A 16,696-nucleotide genomic window follows, 5' to 3' on the forward strand; every position below is an offset into this window, starting at 1 on the left:
GGAAAGACTTTGATAAGGTGCCGCACATGAGGCTGATTAACAAGATAAGCCATGGTATTACAGGAAGGATACTAGCATGGATAGGAGATTGCCTGCTGGCAGGAGGCAGTGAAAATAAAGGGAGCCTTTTCTAGTTGGATGCCTGTGACCAGTGATCGCAGGAGTCGGTGTTGGGAATGCTTCTTTTCATGCTATACTGTATGTCAGTGATTGGGATGAAGGTATTGATGGCTTTGTGGCCGAGTTTGTGGATGATACAATGACAGATGGAGGAGCAGATAGTGTTGGGGATGCAGGGTGCCTGCAGCAGGACTTAAACACATTGGTAGAATGGTCAAAGATGCAGCAGATAGAAGATAATGTAGGGAATGCACTTCGGCAGAAGGAATAAAGGCATGGACAATTTTCTAAGTGGGGAGAAAATTCAAAACTCAGAGGCACAAAGGGATGCAGGAGTCTTCATGCAGGATTACCTATAGGTTAACTTGCAGCTTCTTCCCGTCTGCCATCCGATTTCTAAAAGGATATTGTACCCATGAACACTACCTCACTACTTTAATATTTCTGATACTTTGCATGACTTATTTTAACTATTTAATAGACATACATGTACTTAATGTAACTCAGTTTTTTATCTCTATATTTATTTATCATGTATTTCATTGTACTGCTGCTGTAAAGTTAAACAAAACTCAGAACATATTCTGATTCTGATTTGTATCTAAGAAAACGTGCTGGCATTGGAAACGATCCAGAGGAGGTTCACAGGAATGATCCCAGGGATGAGAAGTTTAACATATAAGGAGCATTGAATCCTCTGATCCTGTATTCACTGCAGTTTCAAAGAATTAGGGGGGACCTAATTGAAACTGATCAAATAATGAAAGGCTTAAATAGACTGGATGTGAAGAGGATGTTTCCTACAGTGGGGGAATTTAGGACCAGAGGGCACAGCCTCCAAATTGAGGGACACGATTTAGAATGGAGATGACGAAAAATTTATGTTCTTGGAGCAGAAATAAATCACCTAGACGAGATGGACTACACCAAAGGGTTCTGAAAGAGGTAGCTGAAAAGATTGTGGTGACATTAATAATGATATTTCAATATTTTTCAAGTAAGTAGATTCTGGATTGCAGAAAGCACTTGGGGTATTGTGAACAGAGGTTGATAGGTTCTTGATTAGCAAGGGTGTCAAATATTACAGGGAGAAAGCATGAAAACAGGGTTGAAAGGGATAGTAAGTCAGCTATGATGGAATGGTGGAGCATACTTGACAGGCCGAGTGGCCTAATTCAGTTAAGCGGGCAATAGGCCAGCTAATGAATGAAATCAGTAAGGGATTAATAGAATTTAGACCACGGAGGAAGAGCACATTATTAGTGAATTCTGTGTGCAATAATTGCAATGAAGATAAGATCTGAGAGCCCAAACAGACAAGAATTTTCCTTCAAAATGAGCAAAAGGAAATGAGAAAACACGAGAACAAACAACGTTTAACCACAGAAGAGAAGGTACATAGAAACATAGAAAACATACAGCACAATACAGGCCCTTCGGTCCACAAAGCTGTGCTAAACATGTCCCTACCTTAGAACTCCCTGGGCTTTACCCATAGCCCTCTATTTTTCTAAGCTCCATGTAGCCATCTAGGAGCCTCTTAAAAGACCCTATCATATCTGCCTCCACCACCACCGCTGACAGTCCATTCCACGCACTCACCACTCTCTGCGTAAAAAACTTACCCCCTGATATCTCCTCTGCACCTACCTCCAAGCACCTTAAAACTGTGTCCTCTCATGCTAGCCATTTCAGCCCTGGGGAATAGCCTCTGACTATCTACATGATCTTGTACATCTCTATCAAGTCACCTCTCATCCTCCGTCGCTCCAAGGAGAAAAGGCCGAGTTCACGCAACCTATTCTCATTAGGCATGCTCCCCAATCCAGGCAATATCCTTGTAAATCTCCACTGCACCCTTTCTATGGTTTCCACGTCCTTCCTATAGTGAGGCCACCAGAATTCAGCATAGTACTCCAAGTGGGGTCTGACCAGGGTCCTATATAGCTGCAACATTACTACTCGGCTCTTAATCTCAATCCCACAATTGATAAAGGCCAATTTATGTTTGCCTTCTTAACCACAGAGTCAACCTGCATAGCTTTGAGTGTACAATGGACTCAGACCCCATGATCCCTCTGATCTTCCACACTGCTAAGAGACTTACAATTAATGCTATATTCTACCATCATATTTGACCTATTTGACCTAGCAAAATGAACCAGCTCACACTTATCTGGGTTGAACTCCATCTGCCACTTCTCAGCCCAGTTTGCACCCTATCAATGTCCCGTTGTAACCTTTGACAGCCCTCCACACTATCCACAACACCCCCAACCTTTGTGTCATCAGCAAATTTACTAACCCATCCCTCCACTTTCTCATCCAGGTCATTTATAAAATTCACAAAGAGTAGGGGTCTCATAACAGATCCCTGAGGCACACCACTGGTCACCGGCCTCCATGCAGAATATGACCCATATACACCTTCTATGGGCAAGCCAGTTCTGGATTCACAAAACAATGTCCCCTTAGTTCCCATGCCTCCTTATTTTCACAATAAGCCTTGCATGGGGTAGCTTATCAAGTGCCTTGTTAAAATCCATATACACTACATCCACGGCTCTACCTTCATCTATGTGTTACATCGAAGACAATTGCTTTTCATGTTTCATCCTATTGGAGAATGAAGATTAACTGAATCAATGAACTCCTCACTTCAGAACCCTAACTCAGGCTGCTCCTGCTCCATCTCGTCCCCAGAAATCGCGTGCAGATGATGTTGCAGAGAGAATGGGCTTGATCAACACCAATGTATCAGGTTCTTGGAGGATGTCTCATGTTGACTCCAGTAAGGTGCTTGTTCTCACCCCATTGTTGGATGTGAGCAAGTGTTAGCTTCTTTCTCTCCTGTTCTCAAATCTCTACCTGGTTTTGTTGGAAGCCTTTAGTTAGACACACTTGGGAATCCTTGGTAGACCTGCGTCTTTAAGGTACTGGCGTCTCAGGAGTGCCACATAGGGCCAGGGCTAAAAAAAGGTGGCCTTCTTCTGGGCATTGGGCTACCACATAGTTTCAGCCCTGCAGGGTTTATTTCTCCTGAAGGAGAAAGAGGTTAGGTTGGGGTGAATCCCATCCTTGCAAGGAGGGAAGCAGCAAAGGTCATGCAAAATATCACTGATATAATTGTTTTGAACGGAGAATGGCCTGAGAGTCTAAACAGACAAGACGTTTCCTTCAAAGTGACCAAATGAGAATTAGAAATACGTCTGTAGAAACAACCTTTAACCAGGGAAGGAAAATGACCGTAAAGTATTGTGTTTATTTGCTGCTTTATCCATGTTAGGAACTTCTCAGGCATCCTACAGTGACTGAATTCATTTTATGAGCTGCATGCAGGTGACATTTCACAGCTATTGACCACTTATCAGATGAGCAAAAATTCCCTCACATTTATTGCAAAGTTCGAAGTACATTTATTATCAAAATACGCATACATTATACAAAGTTGAAATTTGTCTCTTTATTGATTGATCGAGTGGTCGAGATACAGTGCAGAACAGGCCCTTCCGGCCCTTCAAACCACACCACCCAGCAACCTAGCCTAACCATTGGACAATTGACAATGACCAACTAACCTACCAGATTTTACGTCTTTGGACTGCAGGAGGAAACTGGAGCAGTCATGGAGGGAATGTACAAACTTCTTACAGGCAGCGGTGGGAATTAACCCTGGGTCATTGGTACTGTAAAGCGTTGTCCTAAACACTAGGCTACTGTGCTGCCCACTTATTGCTTTACAACTAACATAATAAAAACACAAAGGTGATACTCACATTCTGTCCTCCGGCTAAATCCCAGGTGTAATTGCCATACTGATTCACTATACATCTGGACCGGTCTTTGAAATGGGTGGCTGAAAAATTGCTCCACCAATCATACAGGTTGCCATCCTTGTCAAAATTCCTTCCTAGAGATTGTCAAATGCAATGGGAAAAGGTGTTTGCTGTTGGAACAAAATCCTAATTGAAATGAAAGCACAATCATTCTCCACAATTAATAATACTAATTGGGAGGTATTCCAATGTCTGTAAATACTAATCATTGCTTTGGGATAGGAATGAAAGCCATCAGATAGCTAAAAGCAATGGAACTAGTATGTAATCTGCCAATAATAAAGCTACCGAAGTTAATTAACCAATAAATCATTTGCTTGGTGGCCTTGATTCAAAAAGTCTGGTGGAAAATTAAGAAAGCGGCAAATAATTTGGTCCATTTGAAAAATTATATTTGTCAGGGCAGCAAGGTTTAATCAATAACTAAAATGATTAACTTTGCTGCCCCTGTACACTCAGTGGCTATTTTATTAGGTTCGCCCGTACACATTTTAAGAGACTTTTGGATAGGTACATGGAGCTTAGAAAAACAGAGGACTATGGGTAAGCCTAGTAATTTCTAAGGTAGAGACATGTTCAGCACAATTTTGTGGGCCGAAGGGCCTGTATTGTGCTGTAGGTTTTCTATGTTTCTATGTTTACCTGCTCGTTAATGCAAATATCTAATCAGCCAATCATGTGGCAGCAACTCAATGCATAAATTCATGCAGACATGGCCAGGAGGTTCAGTTGTTCTACAGACCAAATATCAGAATGGGGAAAGAAAAGTAAGTTAAGTGACTTTGACCATGGAATGATTGCTGGTGCCAGATGGGGTGGTTTGAGTATCCCAGAAACTGCTGATCTCCTTGCATTTTCACACACAACAGTCTCTAGAGAAGGGGTGCCCAAACCTTTTTATGCCATGGATTAATACCATTAAGCAAGGGGCCCATTGACCGCAGGTTGGGAATCTCTGCTCTGGAGTTTATAGAGAATGTTTTAAAAAACAAAAACAAAAAATTCAGTGAGAGGCAGTTCTGTAAGCAAAAATGGCTTGTTAATGAAAGAGGTCAGAGGAGAATGGCCAGACTGGTTCAAGCTGACAGGAAGTTGACAGTAACTTAGGTAACAGTGATGTGCAGAACAGCGTCTCTGAATGCACAACATGCCGAACCTCAAAGTGAATGGGCTACAGAAGCAGAAGACAGTGAATCTACACATACATTAGCTACAGGCGCTACCTGATAAACTGGCCACTGAGTGTAGATTCACTGTTTTCACAATAACATGGTGGTATGATTTGCATTCTTTAATGATTGGATGAGAAATGCAACAATGCAACTGGAATACAGCAGAGTGAAATATCAAATGATTCATGCCTACCATTATCATCAAATCCATGAATGATCTCGTGGGCAATCACCATTCCAATGCCTCCAAAGTTCAGTGCTTGATGCTGGTGTTTGCTGAAGAACGGAGGCTGGAGAATTGCAGCTGGAAATACTGCAAGACAAAAAATAACCTGCTCCACTATCCACTTGCCAAAACTGGGAACGCGTGTCCTTGAGAAATGGTTTTATGACCTGCATGTTTTACTAGAAACAATAACACAAAGAACAGACTATAAAGGGAATATGGAAAACTGTGAAAAGTACATTTCCCATTAGGGTGCCATGGTAGCATAGCGGTTAACGTGTCGCTGTTCCAGCTCGGGGCGTTCCAGAGTTTGAAGTTCAATTCCAGTGCCACCTGTACGTTCCCCCGAGGGATGCGTGGATTTTCCCCGCATGCTCCTGTCTCATTCCGTAGATGTACTGGGTAGGTCAACTGGTCATTGTAAATTGTCCCGTGATGAGGTTACGGTTAATCGGGTTTGTTGGGGGGCTGCTGGGGCAGCGTGGCTCGAATGGCCGGAAGGTCCTACTCTCTGTTTTATCGTTAAATAAACAAACAAACACAAACAAATAAACATGCAACTTTGGAACTCATTTTCTTGCAGGCACCCACAGAAAAGTGAAGAAATAGAGTCTATGCAAAACCACATAACCACCCAAAAAAAACACACAGGAAAAAGTAAACCCAATTCAGGAGCTTTTTTTTTATTTGTCAGGGCAATGATGTTGGAATACAGAGAACAGAGTTAATGTGATTAGAATGAACTAGAGAGGAGTTGGAACTTATTATTAGGAAGTTATAATTGAAAAGACATTGGGAGGTCCCGCATACTATCTAGTTGGTTAAGATCGGTGAACGTGAAGCAAATAATGAATGGCAGAAGGTATAATCGACTTGGATAAGTGACGCTGCGGATTGTAAGATCAAAATAGTGAGCTATTAGCCCCTCTCGCTGTGGTAGGTGCGATATCCCCCTCACCCTCGTTAGTGAGAGACAGGGTCTGTTTGAGATGCTGAGAAGTTGGGATGGAATCTAGATCACGGTCTTTTTGGGGGCTTTCCTATTGCTTGCATGGTGGGGGGTGGGGGTTGATGCTTTTGCTGAAGCAAGTGATTGGAGGTGGAGGGTAAGGTTAATGGAGGTGGGGTGGAAGGGTTAATGCTTTTGCTGCTGCTTTAGTGTGGGAATGGGAAGGGTGAGGGGGGGGCTTCGGGGTTCTAACATTTTTCTGTCATTCATTCTTCGGGGTTTTTTCTTTCTTTTTTTTGTGGATGACTCCAAAGAGTAAGAATTTCAGGTGACATACTGTATACATTCTCTGATATTAAACTGAACCACTGAAACATTGAAGGTATCACAGTACAAGAACAAGGATTTCTAGGCTGGGTAACAGATTCTTCCCCTTGGCTATGAGACTTCTACACCCAGTACACATTATTTCTGACAGCACCAGCAGCATTATGCTGAAGAAGGCCCTCAGACCGAAATGTCGACTGTTTATTCATTTCCATAGATGCTGCCTGACCTGCTGAGTTCCTGCAGCATTCTGTGTGTGTTGCTTTGCATCATGATGTTGTAAAATTAACTATGTCACATCTGCACTTTGTCAACTTGTGCATCTACAGAATTTTTATTTTCTGTTAATATTATTTTATGTGCAGTATGTGTATTGCACCTTATTGCCAGAGTAACATTATTTCATTTAGCTGTATACTGTACATGTGTACGGTTGAATGATAATAAACTTGAACTTGCACTTGTATTCCTGCCACAAAACAAAATGAAATCATGACATATATCAGTAATATTAAAGCTGATTCTGATTCTGAAATCAAATCAGTGAGGATTGTGCTGGGCAACTTGTAAATGCTACCTTGCTTCCGGTGCCAACATAGCATGTTCACAACTCACTAACCCTCATCTGGACGACTTTGGGAGGAAACTGGAGCGCCCGGAGGAAACCCACACGGTCACGGGAAGAACGTGCAAACTCCTTACGGACAGCAGCGGGAATTGAACCCCGATCTTATAACCAGCGCTGTGACGCATTGCGCTAACCACTTACGCTGCTGTGTCACCCCTCTCGTTTTATTGAGCTGGTGGCGGACTTAATATTAAGTTTACATATGACTTTTACAGTAAAGTGGATATGACATACCAATCAGATTCCGGTTGGGTGAATAAAAAGCATTTACAATTGCAGCGCCGATCATCCATCTGAAATAAAAGAGGTAAAGATATTCTTGTGATCAGAAAGGTTGCCAGGCTTATCAATAAAGATTGAAGGTGGACGCAGCTCACAAGCTCCCAGTACGAGTCATGAATAGGGAAGTCAGTTCAGTGATTTATACAAGCCATTTCAAACCAATTTTGCTGGTATTCTACCCAGACCTTTACCTCCAATACCAATTCATCACTATGGTTTTCAAATTAATAGGAAGAACTGATAGGATAAGACAAGACAAAATAATATCTATATCGGTGAGACCCAATGTAGATTGGGAGTCAGTTTCACCGAGCACCTTCGCATGAATGTCAATTTCTCAAACTTCCATTAATTGCCCCCCCCCACATCTCTTTCACCATTCCCCATTCCTATTTCCCTCTCTCACCTTATCTCCTTACCTGCCATCACCTCCCTATGGTGCTCTGCTCCCTTCCCTTTCTTCCATGGCCTTCTGTCCTCTCCTGTCAGATTCCCCCTTCTCCAGCTCCTTATCTCTTTCACCAATTAACTTCCCAGCTCTTTACTTCAGCCCCTCCCCCCTCCTGCTTCCACCTTGAGTTTCTTCCTACCCTCCCCCCACCTTCTTACGTTGACTTCTACCCTTTCTTTCCAGTCCTGACAAAGGGTCTTGGCCCAAAACGTTGACTGTTTATTCTTTTCCTCCAGTATTTTGTGTGCGTTGCTTTGGATTTCCAGCATCTGCAGATTATCTTATTTTGATGACTATGTTTTGCTTTTGTCTGAATTCACAGGACTGGACAGATTCAAGCTGGGAAACTGTTACCCTCCACAAGTCTCCATTGGGAATTTCTCTCCAGGATGAACATGTGGTTTGTAACTCAGATGTGTCAGAATTGGATAATTACTTTGAAAAAAAAATGAAAGGAAAAGATTTAGAACAAGATTATGTAATTCTGAAACACATGTTGTATAGGATGGTGATGAATATTGGTAGCCTGGGTTGAGGCGTTTAATGTTGTGGTGTTTGCCGAGCCTGGCAATTAGCTTGCAGACGTTTCATCATCAGTCGGGTAACATCCTCAGAAATTTCAAATTTCATATTGAAATAGACGCCACCTACGAACCCCTAAGAGCCAATAGAGTTCAAAGGTCAAACGAAGCAGTAGCCAATCAGCCTCGCGGCAAGCGAACGGTGGCCTATATAAACGTGAGCACTCCCAGAGAGAAACACAAACAACTGCGTACTGAGGATATCACCTCGGCTGGTGATGAAATGTCTGCAAGCTGATTGCCAAGCTCGGTGAACACCACAACAACAATCACTTGCTGTATTGCATTCTGTTAGAAGATAGTTAATCAGGAGAGACTTCAGATCCTCGAAACATGTGTATAACAACACACACCAAACCCCAGAGGAACTCAGCAGGTCAGGCAGCATCTATAGAGGGAAATAGATTGTTACTGTTTCAGATCGAGACCATTAATTTGCCCTCATGAGTGAAATGCTGAGTTCTTCCAGCAGTTTATGTGTATTGTAGTGATCTCTGGACGTCTACGCCCCCAGAGGGATATGAATGAAAGGCTGAGTTCTTTCAGCATTTTGTGTGTATTGTAGTGTATCTCTGGAAATTACAGGGATTATGTAGGTGTAGATACTTAAATATTTTAGAGGAAGATTGAGGAATTGAGAATTATGGGAACTGGCACAGGATAGGAGGTGAGGCCAGCGTAGATCAACAATAATCACATTGAATGGTTTAAGGGGCCAAATTTGGTCGATTTTCTTGTGTTTTTGTGCATTCTGCAGAGGCCAATAATATAGTTGGAGTTAGCTTCAGTCACCTAGCAGGGGCTAAATGGAAGATACAATGCTGACTAAAGCCAATGCCAGCTCTAAACCTGGGAGGTGGGTACCCAGAGAAATTCTACATTGGATGAACTTACCTGTTTTGACAGATGATGGAAAGTGTGTAGAACGCACTACTAGAGAAGATGGTGGAGGCAGACTCTCACACAATATTTGGATGAGCAGTTGAATTTGCCAAAGAGTAGAAGGCTTTGGACCAAGTGCTGTTAACAGGGATTAGACTTAATGGGTACTTGAAGGTCAGCACGGACAAGGTGGGGACAAAAGGCCTGCTTCGAAGCTGTAGGATTCAATGTAGATCTTAAGGGAAGAGAGGAAAGAAGGGAGCTACTGAACTGATGGGAGAAATCTCAGATCTTAGGCTCTTGGCGGTCTATACTTTAGCAAAAGAAATTTAGCAACTCCAAGGGCCAGAATTGGAGGTGTGTGGAGATCCAGACTTTCAGGACTGAAGGAGGGAGGGAGAAATGAGGTACTGGAGAGATCAGCAAGCAAGGACAGCCACTTGTTTGGGACTTACATATTTTGATCCATTTGCTCCCGTAATTTCCTCAGAACCTTCTGTGCTCCGGCCTTCAAAATTTCAAGGTTATTTTCAAAGTATTTGGTTTCACTGAAGTTTAACTGGATAAAAGAACAGAATTTATTGTTAACACAAGGAAGTCTGCAGATGCTGGAAATCCACAGCTACACACATAATATGTGGGAGGAACTCAGCAGGTCTGGCAGCTTCTCTGGAAATGAATAAACAGTCGAGAGAATTGTCTCGGCCCAAAACGTCGACTGCTTATTCAGTTCCATAGATACTGCCTGACTTGTTGAGTTCCTCCAGCATTTTGTGTGTGTTGCTTTAGAATTTATTATCGTTACAGATGTTGCTACTTTTATCAAGATTAAAAATTAATCTGTTGTGAATAGTAAACACCCTTTCTGCATTCATGTTGAATTATAATCTTAATAAACTGTGGCTCATCACTCTATGCAATGGAATACCTGTTTATATTTTTTAATCCTTTAATATTGATGTATCCTTGCACAAATAATGATTATCTTGCCAGAAACATGGTAAGGAAAGGATTAATAAAGAATGAAAATTTTCATACATAAACTATGAAAGGTGATATATTAGATCAGTTACAGCGATGATCTCTTTGTTTTGACAATGGTCATAAAAAGCTATGTCATCAGTTGAACCACTTACTGAAAGAAGTATTGTATAAACACTATGTCATACCGTAATCCACTATTTACATTCACTTAGTTTTGTCATTCCGAATAAACTTTCAAACAGTGGAAAAGCTTAGTCTGTTCGTTGGAATATGCTGTCGGCTCAGGCAAGATCAGCTACATCGTCCAATTCTCCAAGCTTTGAAGCGTTACCACCATGTGTGGCATAGATTTCAAATGTACAGACAAGGAGTGACATCACTTCAAAATCCTGCTTTCTGCAGATGCAGCAGAAGTGCTCGGCAAAGCCGGTCCCCAATCTACGCCGGGACTCACCAATGTAGATGAGGCCACATCGAGAGCACCGGATACAGAAGGCGACACCAGCTGATTTGCAGCTGAAGTGTTGCCTTGTTATAGAATTATACAATTTACGGAAGCTAGAAAATGGAGGACTATGTACGAGGGAAAGGTTTCATTGATCTTAGAGTAGGCTAAAAGAAGGGTCTGTACTGTGCTGTAATGTTCAATGTTCTAAGCTCTAACTCAGCAAAGTCAGTGACACTGTAGTATGACAGCAGACCAAGCTGCCATGAACCAGAAGTAAGTAGCAGGGGAGTGGAACGGTAGTGCTCACTTCTGTGTCTGTGCACCTGCCTTGTGGTCATCTGCATCAACTCACTCCCATGCTGCAAGAGGCCTTGAGCTTTTGCAAGGTGGTGGGGGGGGGGGCGTGGAAACAAGGTGTGGACATCACAGTATGTGGCTTAGAAATGACAACAACGAAGACTCTGTTAGTGAAGAAGACTCCAGCAATATTGTTGACTCTTTGGAGTCCTGACTCACAAGTTGTCTGATGAGAGAACAAGTTGCATTGTAATACCAATGCTGGCTGACTCTGTCAAATGATATATGCCTGCATTTCTTAAAGAGTAGTTACTGGCAAAAGAACATAAGGCCCATCCCTCTGCAGAGGATCAATTACTCACATGTGCATATTCCCGATCCAACCTGGGATTATCTTCCTCCAGTATATAGTCTGGATATCCAATTTGCTCTTTAATTGCCATAACCTTGGAGGCATACAAATATAAAGAGAGGTTAAAATAAGCACCTGGACAATATTTTTCCCCAACCACATCCTCATACCCCTAAATGGATTTTTCCAATGGTTCCATGCAGAGACTGGGATTGTGCAATTACCCTCAGCATTCTGGACCAAGATTCCCAGTATCTACCTGTAGACAACACGACTGGTAGATTCTGTGGTGTGCCAGAAATCGGATTGGGAAGTGATATTTATTTCAGTGCTACCCAGATGACACATGTACTTACCATTGAAAAGTGACACTGACCAAAGCTCACCCTATTTGTCGCGTGTACATCAAAAGATACAGTGAAAGGCATTGTTTGTGTCAATGACCGTCACAGCCCAACGATGTGCTGGGGGAAGCCCACAAGAGTCTGCATCATAATGCAGATTGCTTCATAATGCTTCCGGCACCAAGGCAGCACGCCCACAACTTACTAACCATGACCCATACGTCTTTTGGAATGTGGGAGGAAGCCAGAGAGCCTGGGCGAAATCTATGCCGTCGTACAGAGAATGTACAAAACCCCTTACAGACAGAGGCAGGAATTGAACCCAGATCTTCCGACTGCTCGCTCTGCAGAGTGTTGCAATGACCACTATGCTACCATGCTGCCCGTTTCCGGCACTATTGCCTGGGCTAAGCTCTTTCACAACGGTGCTGGGGAATTAGTTCTTGTTGCCGTGGGAATGAGCACACTGGCATTCCCAGTACACTCGTGTTTTCAGAGCTTTATACCAGGCTGAGTCATGCTAAGGTGAATATAATACTTACCTTTAATCGTTCTGACCTGTCTTCTCTGACCTACTGCCCGACACTACTCCCTTCAACATCCATGATCTCCCTCTACTATTCAAGTCCACAAGCTTTGGCTACACCTCCTAATGGATTGAATCAACATTTCACCCCCACCAGCCCCTTATCTGATTGCTGATCACCAAGTCCTGGTAAAGACTGCTGAACCCGCTACCCAGGTCTCACCTGACTGACGCCCGACACTCCACCTTCAGTTGTATGCTTGATTGTAGACTTGCCCTGACCTACATATCAAATTTAAGCGATAACTGGGCGCACAATCACTGGTCCCTCCCTTCAAACCCAGCCAGCACAAAGTTCTGATAGCGCACCTCTTCTCAAGTACGACAGCTGCAGGGTAGCCATTAGCTGAGGCAGTATCCACTCTGGGAACTTCATCTGAAAACAACAGGTCTCACTACCTGAAGGCTTGACTGCCTGAAGAACTGGAAATTCCCAAGATGCTTCTTTTAGTACAGTGATGAAAAATCAAAGAAAAATAGATCATCCTGGCTAACCTTTCTTCATTCTTTTCAATAGACAAATGTTGCAACTGCTGCCCTACTTGGGTTAAAGTAACAGGGGATTATTTTGGGACTGTACTTCTACACAGTAGCATATTCAATGGTTCCATTTACTATCAGAGAATGTATACAGCATACAACCTGAAATTCTTACTCTTCGCAGACATCCACAAAACAGAAGAAAACCCCAAAGGATGAATGACAGAAAAACATTAGAACCCCAAAGCCCCCCACCTCACTCCCACACACAGGCAGCTGTAAAGCATCCACCCTCATCCCACTTGTTCCAGCAGGAAGCATCAGCACCCACCACCCTCCAAGCAAGCAATTGCAGAGCCCCCAAAGGGAGACCACGATCTGTAGACCAACAAAAACTAGTGTTCACCCGACAATTCAACATATTCTTTTGTACAGTTGTTAAAAACTCCATGACACTGGCCTCAGGATTATGTTTTGTTCTGCTATGAATAAATGTCAAATGAATTGAAATCCTTGAGGTACCATCGCTCCGCAACCAACACAAATCTATTCTCTATTTCAGTGAATGGAAAATTCTTCTAAATTTATACCATGCACCCAATAGTCACGAGTTTTTTTTTTGTGGGAAATTGAAGCTATAATTTACAAACACTGACCTTCTCTTGTGCCTTCTGCTTGGAAGCTGGATCCATCCATTCCAGCTCATCCAGTGTTTCAATAAACACTTCTCTGATTTTATCAATTAAATCCTTTACCTGAGGAAGAGTAATTTGTTCAGTAAACAATGCGAATAATGAGCAACACAATCTGTGGCATAATACTCATCAAATGAATAAGCTGTTTAGTTGTCAACCGAGGCTGATTTGGGAGCTCACTTATCCCTGGGTTGAGCATTCACTTTGAGTGCAAAATCCAGAACGACCTACCACAGCAGCTCTGAGGGAGTGCTGCAATTGTGGTCGATGGTAACCTTTAGATAGTTGCTCACATGGAGGCTTCAATCTGAAGTATTAACTTTCTGTTTCTGTCCTATATGGAGGCTCTGTTTATTTTGGAGGAATGTTATAAATGCCTTAGTAGGATAAGTGTCCAAGGCATGATGGAATGTATCCTGTGAAGCAAAGGAGAAAATAGTGGGGGCTCAGAGAAATTTTCAAATCGTCTTTGGCCATAGCAGAAGTGCCAGATGACAGTGGACAGTGAATATTTTTTTAACCTTTTCAGGAATGACACCCAAGTGACCAATTAACCCTCTAATCCTTATGTCTTTGGAATGTCGGAGGAAACCAGAGCACCCAGAGGAAACCTACATGATCACGGAGGAGGACGTGCAAACTCCTTACAGACAGCAATGGAATTGAATCTAGGTTGCTGGCGCTGCAATAGCATTAGGTTAACCCTTTGTATGAGCACTTGAAACATCATGGTTATGGGCCGACTACTAGGATATTGGAATAATGCAGCTGGATACCTAATGGTGAGTGTGGACATGGTTACTGAAGGTTCTGTTTCTCTGCTGTATTTCTCCATGGTTCTATCTCAACACTATTTGAAAAAGTGCGGGAGTTATTTCCAGTTTCTTAACCACACATCTTCTTCAATTAACGGCCATCAAGAATGGGCAGTATGATGAGTTTCTTTTTATTGGTACTGAACTGAAGAACTTCTTCCCCACGGGTCTACATTAGATTTGCAGGCAATGCTCAACTTGCTACGTACCATTTTCTTACTGTCACCATTAAATGCCTCCCTGACATAGAGAGCTCCCACTGCATTCCTCATGTTGAAGTTGGTGTACCTGGCACATTCTCGCCAACGAGCATCTTCCACGGTGGTACCATACAATGCCTGTGGTAATTAACGTAAATTAAAAAGAATATAACTGTTGTATTCCAAAAAATGATCACTGTAATTACAAATTGTTGAATGTAATAAGTTACGGCATAAATTTATAAACACAAAGCATTAAGTCAATCTTATCTAACTTACTTACAGTGACCAGTAAAATTGTACCAACAAATATGAAATGTAACTGTCATCCCTGTGCATGTAAGATGCTGAAGTGATTTCAGACTTCAGAATATTATGAGCTTAGATCCTTTACAAATATTATTCGCAGCTCATTTCAATAAAATACTGGGAGATGGCAGCACTGTCAGAGACTATTTATAGATGAGGTCTTAAAGAAGCAATGTTTAGGTCAGAATTAAAGACCATATGACTATAATATAAAGGAGCAGAATTAGGCCATTTGGCCCATCGAGTTTGCTCCGTCAATCCATCATGGCTGATCTACTTCCCCCTCAGCCCCATCTCCTGCCCTCTCCCTGTAACCATTCATGCTCTGACTAGTCAAGAATCTATCAACCTCTACCTTAAATACACCCACTGAATTGGTCTCCACAGCCACCTATGACATAGAATTCCACAGATTCACCACTCTCTGGCTGAAGAAATTCCTCCTCACCTCTGTTCTAAATGGATGTCCCTCTATTCTGAGGCTGTGTCCTCTGGTCGTAGACTACCCCACCATAGGAAGCATCCTCTCCACATCCACTCTATTGAGGCTTTTCAACATTCAATAAGTTTCAATGCGGTCACCCCTTATTCTTCTGAACTTTAGTGAATACAGGTCCAGAACCATCAATTAGTCCTCATATGGTAACCCTTTCATTCCTGGATTCATTCTTGTGAACTTCCCCTGAACCCCTTCCAATGTCAGCACGTTCTTTCTTAGATAAGGGGTCAAAACTTCTCACAGTGCAACAAATGAGACGTCACCAGTACCTTATAAAGCCTCAACATTAGATCCTTGCTTTGCTATTTTAGTCCTCTCGAAGTGAATGTTAACATTGCATTTGTCTTCCTCACCACTGACTCAACTTGTAAATAAACCTTTTGGGAATCATGCACAAGGACTCCCAAATCCCTTTGTACCTCAGATTTTTGAATGTTCTCTCCATTTAGAAATTGCTTTAATTTCTTCTACCAAAGTGCATGACCATACACTTCCCAGCACTGCATTCCATCTGCCATTTTTTGCCCATTCTCCTAATCTCTCTAACTCCTTCTGCAGCCTCCCTCCTTCCTTAACACCAACTGCCCCTCAACCTCTCTTTGTATCATCCACAAGTTTTGCTACAAAGTCATCAATTCCGTCATCCAGTCATTGAGATAAAACGGAAAATGAAGCAGTCCCAAAACAGACCCTTGTGGAACCCAATTAGACACCGACAGCCAATTAAAAAACTCAGTTTATTCCCACTCTTTGCCTCCTACCAATCAGTCGATCCATGCTAGTATCTTTCCCATAATACCACTTGTTAAGCAGCCTTATGTGTTGCACTTTGTCAAGGGCCTTCTAAACATCCAAGTACACAACATCCACAATTCTCCTTTGTTAGCTTGCTTGTTATTGCTTCAAAGAATTCCAACAGATATGTCAGTTAAGATTTTCCCTTAAAGAAACCATGTTGACTTCAGCATACTTCATCATATGCCCCCAAGTACCCCAAACTGCATCCCTAACAATTGACTTCAACATCTTCCCAAGCACTGAGGTCAGACTAACTGGCCTGCAATTTCCTTTCTTCTGCCTCTCTCCCTTCTTGAAGAGTGGAGTGACATTTGCAATTCTCCACTCCTCTGGAACCATGCTAGAATACATTGATTCTTGAAAGATCATTACTAATGCCTCTGTAATCTCTTCAGCCACCTCTTTTAGAACTGTGGGGTGTAGACCATCTGATCC

At 42.4% G+C, this 16,696-nt stretch overlaps 1 protein-coding gene across 5 annotated transcripts in view; it reads right to left on the minus strand.

Moving 5' to 3' along the window:
• Positions 1-16,696, minus strand: part of mmel1 (membrane metallo-endopeptidase-like 1) — a 144,321-nt gene that overhangs the window by 18,622 nt on the left and 109,003 nt on the right. For all 5 annotated transcript variants that reach the window (XM_063033037.1, XM_063033038.1, XM_063033039.1 and 2 more), the window contains 7 exons: positions 14,665-14,793; positions 13,602-13,700; positions 11,546-11,629; positions 9,910-10,013; positions 7,493-7,551; positions 5,322-5,441; positions 3,897-4,030 (listed from right to left, as the gene is read on the minus strand). In XM_063033037.1, coding sequence (XP_062889107.1) covers positions 3,897-4,030; positions 5,322-5,441; positions 7,493-7,551; positions 9,910-10,013; positions 11,546-11,629; positions 13,602-13,700; positions 14,665-14,793 — 729 coding nt within the window. The remainder of the gene's footprint in view (positions 1-3,896; positions 4,031-5,321; positions 5,442-7,492; positions 7,552-9,909; positions 10,014-11,545; positions 11,630-13,601; positions 13,701-14,664; positions 14,794-16,696) is intronic.

The sequence above is a fragment of the Mobula hypostoma genome, chromosome 25, assembly GCF_963921235.1.
Source record: "Mobula hypostoma chromosome 25, sMobHyp1.1, whole genome shotgun sequence".
Lineage (NCBI taxonomy): Eukaryota > Metazoa > Chordata > Chondrichthyes > Myliobatiformes > Myliobatidae > Mobula > Mobula hypostoma.